At 39.5% G+C, this 13057-nt stretch overlaps 1 protein-coding gene across 7 annotated transcripts in view; it reads right to left on the reverse strand.

Annotated features, from left to right (window-relative positions):
• ASPH (aspartate beta-hydroxylase) overlaps positions 1–13057 on the reverse strand; it is a 253502-nt gene that overhangs the window by 184250 nt on the left and 56195 nt on the right. For 5 of the 7 annotated variants that reach the window (XM_040354262.1, XM_040354261.1, XM_040354260.1 and 2 more), the window contains exons 3-4: positions 12688–12732; positions 11674–11742 (exon numbers count right to left, since the gene is read on the reverse strand). In XM_040354262.1, the coding sequence (XP_040210196.1) occupies positions 11674–11742; positions 12688–12732 (114 nt within the window). The remainder of the gene's footprint in view (positions 1–11673; positions 11743–12687; positions 12733–13057) is intronic. The other 2 variants (XM_040354264.1, XM_040354266.1) reach the window with 1 other exon arrangement.

The raw sequence follows: 13057 nt of genomic DNA on the forward strand, positions 1-13057 counted from the left end.
TATGCTGTCTAAGAGAGGGGAAATTATAAAAATACTTGCTTGAACTGCTTCTGCAGCAAACTTTGGAGGATGAATTTGTTCACAGACCCCAATGCTACAGAGATCAATTGGAGTCTTAGGTTTAAAGCTTATTTACTGCATTATGGAAATAATGAAATGTCCATATGCTGACCATGGGTTTACTTTGAAAGAATGAGAAGTATTTAATTTAATGTGATCCATAAATATATATATATAAAAAAAAAAAAAAAAAAAAAAAAAAAAAAGCATGGATAACCGTACTTTTAATATCGTTATCCTTAAAAAGGCAGATCCCCCCCCCCTTCCTCTACATCCCAGAGATCTTATCTGTAAAGCGGGTGGGGGGGGGGGGTATATGAGGCTGCCCCCACCAGGAGAAGTGCTAGGAGTTATAGCAGCTGCTAGCGATAATGACATGTAAAATACAGCAAGCTGGCTGTACCAAAGTTGATCGATCGACTTAGTACATTCAGCCTGCCCATAGATGACTCGAATCAGCAGGCACCAGCCGAGATTCGAACAGTCTATGGCTGGCTTTAGTCGCCACACACACACACACACACACACACACACACGGCAAGCTCACGGTTTGTTGGTCTCACTCTTCCCATTGGAATGTATGGATAAACTGACATATGCACAGACTGGATGAATAAAGTAAAGGATTTGCTGTGGTAAGGTGTTCCAGCTTTGAAAGGGTAAAGTTATCCTTTACAAATTCGATGTGGAAACAATGTAAATCATTATTTTATGATCATAGACAAGCGGTTGTTAACCTATGAGTAAAAGGGCCTCAAATCACATAACACCAAAAGGCCGAACATGATGTTCATTATATGTAATGCTCGAGAGAACTGTCAAACTGCAGACCTAAGGAAATGAGTGCTAGAGAAAGTGTGGAGATATGCTCCATTTTTGACGGCAGATATACTGCAGAAGAGAATACAAAATCAATGTCATTACACTAATTACCACTACAGAATTCCAAGGTCTGAAAGCTGCAGGTTGGGCACCAGGACCCTAGACCAACCATAAATACATACATATACTGTAGTATAGAGGTCGACGGATAATTATCAAAATTAGGCCGATATTTAACACTGACCGTCGTTCCTCCTTCCTTCACACTCAGCGGCTCTGGCAAGCATCAAGCGCCAGGCATGTGAAGCCGAAATGAGAGATGGATCGAAAGAAAGAACGAAAGAAAGAAAGAACGAAAGAAAGAAAGAAAGAAAGAAAGAACGAAAGAAAGAAAGAAAGAAAGAAAGAACGAAAGAAAGGACGAAAGAAAGGACGAAAGAAAGGACGAAAGAAAGGACGAAAGAAAGGACGAAAGAAAGGACGAAAGAAAGGACGAAAGAGAAGACGAAAGAAAGGAAGAACGATCGAAAGAACGATCGAAAGAACGATCGAAAGAAAGATCGAAAGAAAGATCGAAAGAAAGATCGAAAGAAAGATCGAAAGAAAGATCGAAAGAAAGATCGAAAGAACGATCGAAAGAAAGAACGATAGAAAGGACGAAAGAAGGGACGAAAGAAAGGACGAAAGAAAGAAAGATCGAAAGAAAGAAAGAACGAAAGAAAGAAAGAAAGAACGAAAGAAAGAACGAAAGAAAGAACGATAGAAAGGACGAAAGAAAGAAAGAACGATCGATAGAAAGGACGAAAGAAGGGACGAAAGAAAGAAAGATCGAAAGAAAGAAAGAAAGAAATAAAGAACAAAAGAAAGAAAGAACGAAAGAAAGAACGATAGAAAGGACGAAAGGAAGGACGAAAGAAAGAAAGATCGAAAGAAAGAACGAAAGAACGATAGAAAGGACGAAAGAAAGAAAGATCGAAAGAAAGAACGAAAGAACGAAAGAAAGAAAGAAAGGACGAAAGAAAGAAAGAACGAAAGAAAGGACGAAAGAAAGAAAGATCGAAAGAAAGAACGAAAGAACGATAGAAAGGACGAAAGAAAGGACGAAAGAAAGAAAGGACGAAAGAAAGGACGAAAGAAAGAAAGATCGAAAGAAAGAAAGATCGAAAGAAAGAACGAAAGAAAGAAAGAAATAAAGAACAAAAGAAAGAAAGAACGAAAGAAAGGACGAAAGAAAGAAAGATCGAAAGAAAGAACGAAAGAAAGAAAGATCGAAAGAAAGAACGAAAGAAAGAAAGATCGAAAGAAAGAACGAAAGAAAGAAAGAAATAAAGAACAAAAGAAAGAAATAAAGAACGAAAGAAAGAACGATAGAAAGGACGAAAGAAAGGACGAAAGAAAGAAAGATCGAAAGAAAGGACGAAAGAAAGAAAGATCGAAAGAAAGAACGAAAGAAAGAAAGAACGATAGAAAGGACGAAAGAGGACGAAAGAAAGAAAGATCGAAAGAAAGGACGAAAGAAAGAAAGATCGAAAGAAAGAACGAAAGAAAGAAAGAACGATAGAAAGGACGAAAGAGGACGAAAGAAAGAAAGATCGAAAGAAAGAACGAAAGAAAGAAAGAACGAAAGAAAAAAAGAACGATCGAAAGAAAGAACGATAGAAAGGACGAAAGAAAGGACGAAAGAAAGAAAGATCGAAAGAAAGAAAGAAAGAAAGAAAGAAAGAAAGAATGAAAGAAATAAAGAACAAAAGAAAGAAAGAACGAAAGAAAGATCGAAAGAAAGAACGAAAGAACGATAGAAAGGACGATAGAAAGGACGAAAGAAAGGACGAAAGAAAGGACGAAAGAAAGGACGAAAGAAAGAAAGATCGAAAGAAAGAACGAAAGAACGATAGAAAGGACGAAAGAAAGGACGAAAGAAAGGACGAAAGAAAGAAAGATCGAAAGAAAGAACGAAAGAAATAAAGAACAAAAGAAAGAAAGAACGAAAGAAAGGACGAAAGAAAGAAAGAACGAAAGAACGATAGAAAGGACGAAAGAAAGAAAGAACGATAGAAAGGACGAAAGAGGACGAAAGAAAGAAAGATCGAAAGAAAGAACGAAAGAAAGAAAGAACGAAAGAAAGAAAGAACGAAAGAAAGAAAGAACGATCGAAAGAAAGAACGATAGAAAGGACGAAAGAAAGGACGAAAGAAAGAAAGATCGAAAGAAAGAAAGAAAGAAAGAAAGAACAAAAGAAAGAAAGATCGAAAGAAAGAACGAAAGAACGATAGAAAGGACGAAAGAAAGGACGAAAGAAAGGACGAAAGAAAGGACGAAAGAAAGAAAGATCGAAAGAAAGAAAGAAAGGACGAAAGAAAGAAAGATCGAAAGAAAGAACGAAAGAACGAAAGAAAGAACGATAGAAAGGACGAAAGAAAGGAAGATCGAAAGAAAGAACGAAAGAAAGATCGAAAGAACAAAAGAAAGAAAGAACGAAAGAAAGAACGAAAGAAAGAAAGATCGAAAGAAAGAACGAAAGAAAGAACGAAAGAAAGAAAGATCGAAAGAAAGAACGAAAGAACGATAGAAAGGACGAAAGAAAGGACGAAAGAAAGAAAGATCGAAAGAAAGAACGAAAGAAAGAAAGAACGATAGAAAGGACGAAAGAAAGGACGAAAGAAAGAAAGAACGATAGAAAGGACGAAAGAAAGGACGAAAGAAAGAAAGATCGAAAGAAAGAACGAAAGAAAGAAAGAACGAAAGAAAGAAAGAACGATAGAAAGGACGAAAGAAAGAAAGATCGAAAGAAAGAACGAAAGAAAGAAAGGACGAAAGAAAGGACGAAAGAAAGAACGATCGAAAGAAAGAACGATCGAAAGAAAGAACGATCGAAAGAAAGAACGATCGAAAGAAAGAAAGATCGAAAGAAAGAAAGATCGAAAGAAAGATCGAAAGAAAGAACGATCGAAAGAAAGAACGATCGAAAGAAAGAAAGAAAGAAAGATCGAAAGAAAGAACGATCTAAAGAAAGAACGATCGAAAGAAAGAAAGATCGAAAGAAAGAAAGAAAGATCGAAAGAAAGATCGAAAGAAAGATCGAAAGAAAGAAAGATCGAAAGAAAGAAAGATCGAAAGAAAGAAAGATCGAAAGAAAGAAAGATCGAAAGAAAGATCGAAAGAAAGAACGATCGAAAGAAAGAACGATCGAAAGGACGAAAGAAAGAAAGAACGAAAGGGGGGGGGGAGAGGGGGTTGTATATCAAATTCACTCAGTGTGAAGTCTAAGCAAGTAGTAAAGCTGTGTTTTCATAAAAGCACCAAATTCACATATAACAGGAGTTTGTATGAAATCACCATGCTCATTATTTTATGCTTAAGCAAATGAAGCCGTATTAAAAAAGTCGACTCATTCAATATGACAATTATTAATACTGCCTTCTATTGTTTCAGCCATACCCAAGTATAGTCACAGGTTAAAAAACGCCAAAAGCAAATAGTATTTTACAGGTTTGCACAATGGAAACTGAAAAGAAAGGTAGTAGAGATGACAAACGGGCGCCGTACATAGTTTAAGTAAATAGCAGCACACAGGGCAGATCCTGTTTAATAACTGCCATAGGCGCCTTTATTTGACTTGCAATTTAGTAGGAGTGCCAGCAAGCTGTACTGCTAAACACACATCCAAATAGACAATCATTGTTCTTTCTACTTATTATAAAAAGGAAACATTACATAGTAAAATTATTAAGGACTCCTTCAGAATCAATTAAACAAATCCTGATCTGAATATGTAGACTGCTATGGATGATCAGCTTCTGAAAATCGCTGGTTGTCATGCTGAGCCTCTGGCTTCAAAAAGGTTTTAGTCACTGACAAAACATGTACATGTAAACTAATGCTGCCATATTATACAGTGTACATAGAACCAGCCACATCAGCCCCTGACCATGAAGCAGCTCACAAACGAATGCAGGCCATACATGGATCGAATACAGAAATAATTCTCTGTCGAAAACCTGAAGATTTGTGCTGCGATGGTGCCATCATCGACTTTGAAAATTCGACCAACCAAGCCTTTAATGTCGCCTAATGTTTTTTTTTCCTGTAGCAACAATTGTGGCTGGGAATCTTCTGTCCAGGTCACAGCTCATGCACATTTCGTTTTTTGATATTTCTCGCACAACTAGCATGGATTATAAATTAGTTTGTTTTTCCAAAAATTTCCAATATGCCCGATCAAATTCGATGGCCACAAAAAAAGAAAAAAAAGGGCCATTGCTACATCCCACTAATGGTCGAACGTTGAAAGAAAATTATTAGTTATGATTTTCGTAAAGAAAATTGTTTCAGAATTCGACCCATGTATGATCTGCCTAAAAGGGGTTGTATAGGTATTTATTTTTTTCCCTAAATAGCTTCCTTTACCTTAGTGCAGTCCTCCTTCACTTACCTCATCCTTCGATTTTGCTTTTAAACGTCCTTATTTCTTCTGAGAAATCCTCACTTCCTGTTCTTCTGTCTAACTCCACACAGTAATGCAAGGCTTTCTCCCTGGTGTGGAGAAAGCCTCTTGAGGGGGAGGGTAAAGCAGGAGTGTCAGGACGCCCACCAACACACAGCTCCTTTATCTGCAAAGTAGAGAGTGTCCCGACACTCCTGCTCGCTCCCTCCCCCCTCAAGAGGCTTTCTCCACACCAGGGAGAAAGCCTCCCAATACTGGAACAGGAAGTGAGGATTTCTCAGAAGAAATAAGGACATTTAAAAGCAAAATGGGAGGGTGAGGTAAGTGAAGGCGGACTGCACTAAGGTAAAAGAAGCTATTTAGGGGAAAAAAAGATTTTTACCTTTACAACCCCTTTAACTGCCCTCATGCACACAAGGCCAGTTTTAGGAGGTATATTCACCTATCAGTATTTTTTATTTTTTTTGAACAGTGGGAGACGATACCTAAAAACACAATATACATATTCCACACCATCAATAGCATAAATATTTAATTTGGTTCAACGACAAATTATTGCGGCCTTTTTAAATTAGGCAACAGCATTTTTTGTTTAAACGATTATTCCCTGCACAAGGAACATGCATTTGAAAAAAAATGTTTTAATTGCAGATCACAAGTAGTTCCACCTAATAAAAACTGTACGTTTACACACACAAAAATAAATAAAAGCACTGCACTTTGGTGCTATATAAAATGTTGTATTATAATAAAGTCACTGGAGCTAATTTATGAGAACTAGAGGAAATTATTGATGCTCTTGCCCATAGGGTAGGTTTGACCTGAAGAAGAAAAACTCTGCTGCTCTACATTTCATAAAATAGGTCAAAGTGCTTCTGAAAAAAATAAAAAATATGCACCCTGCGTAAAATTAGGACAATGCTAAACTCCATACTGTATGCATGTTTTCTTTACATATATGTGTTCTCTAGCTTCCAAAAAGATCCAACATTTTGAACTCTACTTAAAAAGCGGAGTTCCACCCTAAAAATGTACTTTTTATCAACAGCTTGCCTTTAAATGTAAATTAAAAAAATAAAATAAATAATTGTACTCGCTTCTATCTGGCTGTTAATAGGCAGATTTTGTAATCTGCCTACTTACTAGTCCTAGGTGGTTCAACTTCCTGTCCCAAGACCCCATTGCCTCCTGGGAAATGACACTCATTTCCCAGGAGTCTCTGGCCATTACTAAAAAATAAATAAAATAAAAAATGAAAAAAGGAACTGGGCTTCACATGCCCACACATATGATGAATACGGCCACATGAGCTGGAGGATATAAGGCAAGTGTTTGCAATGATTTCTGGAACGATTGGGGAGCTATTAATATGTTTTAGGGACCATTTAATGGGATTCATTTTAGCTTGCAAAAAATAAATAAAAATGATGCCCGGAACACCGCTTTAAAGCACCTTTTGCCATAGTTCAGGAGCACCATATTGGTGATATCAGGTCTGAATAGCAGAGTTCCCCCGAGATACCTGCTCAGCCCACCAGGTCTCCAGTATGACCTTTTGGCCAAAACCATCCCACAAACATCATATAGTTGCAATATACACTATGCTCTGAATTGTACGCCACACAGCTATGCTGCATTAATAAAAGGAGATTTTTCACATAGAAAATAAAAAAATTGGAGTACCAATTATTTTTAACCGGGACAGGGCCCACATGGTACAAAATACATATGACAAAATAGCACTTTTACAAATCATGGTACATAATATGACAAATAGGCATGAAAACCCGCATGAAAACCCCATTCGTAGAGGAGGGTGCATGTGTGCCAATTTGTAGCGATGCAAGGTGTCAGGGCCCATGCGCCGACCCCTTCATTTTCTATTTATCAAAAAAGACCCCAGAACATGGGAGTAAGAAATACCAGAAGAGGGTAAGATTGAAAATAGCGAAAATAAATAGAAGACGCGGTCAGAGGATAAAGGGGGGGGGGGGTGTTCAGTCTCCTGCGTATGGAATGTCGGTGGAGCTCACCTGAAACGTTGGTATGGTAACCTGCTCATTCACTGAAAGAGACCGGAGCGATATATTGGCTGAAGAGCACGTCTTCATACATCAGCGGCGGCTTTTCTCAATGCTTGACCCTCTGCTGAGAATATGAAGATATTCCATAGTTGCCAAATTTTAGTGAATGTTTCCTGCCTATTTTGTGCTGCAAGGACGAGGTCCTCTATGCGTTTTATCCCCTCCACTCTTGTAATCCAGGAAGCAATGGTCGGTGGAAGTGTGGCTTTCCAATGAAGTGAAATGCAGGCCTTGGCTGCGTCAAGCATGTGTCTAATCACAGACTTTTTGTACACCTTCTCCGGGATGCTGGACGTGAGCAGAAGAAAAAAAAATGGTATGGTGCGTTTTGTAAACTTCTGAGCCACCTCTCGCACTACTCGCTAGATGTGGCTCAGGCTGGGACATGACCAGATGATGTGAACCAGTGTCAACAAAGATCAGACGTCGCCAGGAAAAATTTGTGGAGAGCCGGGGTTCTGTACCACCTTGACAGTTGTTTGTAATTGGTCTCCTGGGTTTTGGCACAAATTGAGGACTTGTGTGTGAATCTAAGGATGCGCTGTTTGGTCACGTTGAAATGGCAATTTAGTTCCATTTCCCATTTAAGTAATCCCATGGGAACAAAGTCTGCCTGTGGTGTGTTTAAGAGATTGTAGGTCAGTGAGAGCATGTGCGTTATAGTTCCTGAGGTGTCACAGAGTTCCTCTAGTGTTGAGAGAGGTTGGTCGTTGGTGACAGGGGGGTTTCAAAGAATGGAGAAAGTGGCCTAGCTGACATGACCTCAATAAGTCCAAGCGAAACGGGCCTGTGGGGGTCAGAAAGTTCTGCGATGGTGTTCCAGCGTCCGCCAGTACTAAAGTGGGAGCCCTGGTGTAGGCCCGCGTCGCCCAGCCTCCGAAAGATCGCATCCTGCATTCCCAGTGTAAACCAGGGGTTTCCCAGTATGGGATATAAAGGCGAGTTGGGGAGGATATGGAAGGCTGGGAGATGAGTCAAGCTCAAACTCGTGTTGTGTTGCCAATCAGTGGGTGATGCTCGATTTCTGCCGGCAGGGACATGTAGCACCAGGGAGCTCTGTTGAGGGGGATCGTGCTTTGATTTTGCTACAACTGTGTCCAGAGTTTGGTCTCTTGATGGCAACACCAATCAATAAGCCTCCCTAGGTGGACTGCCTGGTGGAAGGCACGAATGTCCAGAAGTGCTAGCCGCCGTGTTGTTTAGGTAGCACTAGTAGTTTATGCGAAAGTCGCAGTCTCTTCTTGGCCCATATGAAATCTGTAAATGCGGATTGAACCTGTTTAAAGTAGGATGTTGGGATATGGATAGGCAACGCTTGCATAAAGGTAGAGCAATTTCGGGAGGATCGTCATTTTTAGGAGGTTACATCGGCCTACCCAGGAATGCAGACCCATGTGCCATTGGTTTAACAGTGTTCCAATAGTTCTCAGTAGGGGCGGCAAATTGGGATCGTACAGCCGCGAGAAAGTATGGGTAAATGTGTGTGCTCAAGTATTTCAAGGCGGTTGTCGTCCACTTCAAATTGAAACTGGATTGTAGGTGTGCGAGTTGTGGTTGCGGTATCCCCACTCCCATAGCCTCCGATTTCACAAAATAGATTTTTAAGTTGGAGAGCGCCCCGTATATTGCAAATTCCCATAGATTTGGGAGGGAGACCAAGGGAGTAGTGAACGAGAACAAAGTCGTCCGCTTATGCCGACACCTTATGTTGGGTATGGTTAACCATCACTCCTGAGATGTTGGGGTTCAGTCAGACATGGCATAGGAATGGTTCCAACGAGATGGCAAAGAGGAGGGGGGGGGCAATGGGCACCCCTGCAGCATCCCATTAGTGTTTTGGAAAGAGTCAGAAGTCACCCAGTTAGCCCTGACTTTAGCCAACAGGGCCGCATATATCGCTGAGATCCATCCCAACATGTTACCTCCCAGACCTATGTGACGTAACGTAGCGAACATAAAAGGCCCAACAGACCCGATTGATCGCTTTTTCAGTGTCTATAAAGACACTGGGGGTGTTCATGCGGGTGGCCGAATAGAGCAAGTTCAGGACTTTAGTAGTGTTGTCCCTTGCTTCCCTCAGCGGGACGAAACCCACTTGATCTGGTGTGGTCGACTGTGGCATGGTGGAGGTCGGCTCCATGCAGTTCCCACATGGTGCGGCTACAGTGGCGCCCGGTGTAGGCCTCTGTGGATCCCCGAAATAGCGGTGGATGCTGGTTTGGGAGGTCTAGTGTCGGATCCCTCTTGACGCCGATCGTGTCCTGTATCAATTAGGGAGTGTTCATTCCGTGCCCACATGAGGTAAGGGTCGTCTGGTGGCCGTAGTAGGTCGAGTTAGGCCGGGAGATTCTCCAGCGCACATCCTCACTCGGCCATTGCTAAGCCACATAGAACCGTTCTAATAGGAACGACGCAAGGAACGACGCAAGAAAAAGGTTCTTGTACGACTTTGGGGGTGACTCGGGGCGACTTGCATTGACTTATATACAGAAGTCATTTTGCAAGTCGCCTCTGAAGTGGTCTTCAGATTGCCTTGCCGAGTCGCCCCCAAAGTCGTGCCGCCCCAGTGTGAACGGGCTCTTAAGTGGCTGCTATATTTGTGATCAAATTGTGAAAACTAAACATCACACTTAGACATACTGTAGCGCATTTAAAGACCTAGATTGAAAATTCCCAAGCACTGAGCAGTGCTACTATAGGAGGGCCAGATTTAGCACCTTTTTTTTTTATAAATTCACATTGTTATTTCAGTACTTTGAACAGGTTTCAATTTTAAAAAGGCATTATTTGCTACAGCTCTCCACCAACTACGGAACATACAGGCGCACTGTTCTCTTGCACAGTATGCCTGTATCTTTAGGGAGATGACGCAAGATGTAAACTTTTAGAATGGATCAGCTGCCATGCTACCGTGGTCAGTTTGCTCGTAGGGGGAGCGTTACAAGGCAAGATGAACCAGGTAAAATTAGAGAATCGGTAATTACATATACAACACAGACATGGGGAATCACAACTAAATATTAAAGAGAGGCAATGCAATGTTTTTATCATTTTTACCTTTACATTTTTACCTTTTCATTTAAGCCCAATGAAGCTAGACCAGCTTCTGACTTTGTGAAACAATGGGTGATCTGAAGTAGGACTGTGGTCAAAGTGAGCATATGTTTGTCCTCTTACTCACATATAAAGTTGTGAAATTTGGATCGCCTTTCAGTGTTAAAAATAACCCCATCAGGAGACATGAGAGTTGGCACCACAGACGTGTTTCTGGTACTGTATACTGGAGCCATCATTTTGATCTTTTCCCACGCTGCTTGGTCAACCACTCACCTAGTAAAAGCATGTGCATTTCAAGTGTCAGGATACGCAATATGCACATGCTTGTTTTGAACCATTGACACACTTCGTAAAGAAAGGCTAAGGATGGCAGCTCCAGAAATTGCAAACAAAGCAACTGAAAAATGGCATTCGCAATATTTGTCCCGACGTGTTCCTTTGGCTGTTGTGTACATGCAAATTCTGTGCATTTGCTGGAAAGGAGACAGATTCCACAATGCCTGCTTGAAACAATACTACACTTGTCATAGCTTTTTGTACTTTATTTCCCACAGAACCCCATAGACAAGTGAAGTTACCAATTCAAAATGATGGCATGATCATGCATGCATGAATGAATGTCCACATAAAAAAAAAAAAAAAAAAAAAACACAGCTCAACGTGCACATTTACTTGAATCACATTGGAAAAAATGTATTTATACTATATATATATATATATATATATATATATATATATATATATATATATATATATATATATATATATATATATATATATATATACATATATACATATATATATACATATACATATACACACACACACACACACACACACACACACACACACAAGACACTCACTTTTATGACAGATCATAAGTAGGAGTAACAAGGAAAGGCTACTTTGATGAATAAAACTTAGTGTATGCCCGCAACAAGCATAATCATGCAATTAAACATGGGATTTAACATGCACTCTGGGGCAAATTAATTTTGCAATAAAAACATATACACTGCAGTAAAAAACTAGCAATTTTCACTCATGGTCAGAAAGACCTTTTTTACAAATAGCTTTAAAATTATATATTTTAAAATGACATGAGCAAACATATTGTAGTTCTTGATCTAGACAGTATTTGCAGGATTATGTCTTTGCAAATCAATCTGCACAAAAAAAAAAAAAAAAAAAAAAAAGTGTACTTGCCCAGTAAAACCTTGGCGTCTTCAATGTCAAAATCTCCATCCCCGTCAGTATCGTAAGCGTCAAGTTTTCCTATTGAAGAAAATCCATAACATTTACTAGCGTATTATAGCAACAAACCTTTGTGACCAACATTTCACAAACTGCAGGTCTAGTTGCGCTTGGTATATACAGTGCCTTAAAAAAGTATACACCTTGAATTTTTCCACATTTTGTTGTTATGTTACAACCAAAAACGTAAATGTATTTTATTGGGATTTTATGAGATAGACCAACACAAAGTGGCACATAATTGTGAAGTGGAAGGAAAATGATAAAACGGTTTTCATGTAAAGTCAGAAGGAGTTTTGTCTTAATGCATTCTACACATTAAGATAAATAACCTGTGTGGAGCAGCCACCCTCGCTCGGGTGCCCCCATAGCAAACTGCTTGCTGTGGGGGCACTCAACAGAAGGGGGGGGGGCCTGGAGCACAGAAGAGGGACCCGAGGAGGGGAGGATCCAGCCTTTTCTGTGCAAATCCACTGCAACAGAGCAGGCAAGTATATAGGTTTGTTATTTTTATAGAAAACTTTTTTTTTTTAAATAAGGAATGTACAATCACTTAAACCTAAAACCAGGCAAAGAACAAGGTGGCTTAAAGCAGACCTTCAGTCATTTTATTTTAACTTTCCATCTATTAAATCTTTTGCCCTCATTTTAACTTTGGATAAGAAGAAAAAAAAAAAAATTCTGCCAGTAAATACCTTAAGTGTTATTAGAAAAACACCAAATAAACCATTCCCAAACATGCTAAGAGATATAGTTAAAAAAAAAAAAAAATAGAAAAAAAAGTTGCAATAAGGTTTTAGAAAAGTCAAATAAATCCTCACATCCCAAGTTTGTTAGATAAATTATGAGAAAGGACTTATTTAGTGAGAATACAAGTATAGGCATGTTCCCAGTAAATGATAGTAAAAAACACCAGAAGATGGAAAAAGAGGAACATAATGTAAACATTTTATTATGTAATCCTACCTTGGAGAACCTCTGATAAGTTATAACGGAAATCCTTTGCCTTGGCTGCATGCATGATAAAAAAATACAGAAACATTTAAATACGGTCATGTCTACCCAGACTGCAAATGCATATTAGTTACAATTTTTTTTTAAATATTTCAGTGAAAGCAAATGGGCTTCTGCACCCAAAAGTGAGATTTAAGATTTTTATGGTGGTTGACATGCTGCATCACATTCCATTCTTACATCACCCAGAGGTTCCAGTACCAGAACATTTACATCATAACCAACTGTTATGGCCACAAGGAAGTTAAAATGGCATTTCGCCCTCCTGGGACGGATCCGCAAGAACGGAACTCCAGTTGTGAGATGGCCACAATGACTATAC

This window comes from Rana temporaria, chromosome 5 (genome assembly GCF_905171775.1).
Source record: "Rana temporaria chromosome 5, aRanTem1.1, whole genome shotgun sequence".
Classification (NCBI taxonomy): domain Eukaryota; kingdom Metazoa; phylum Chordata; class Amphibia; order Anura; family Ranidae; genus Rana; species Rana temporaria.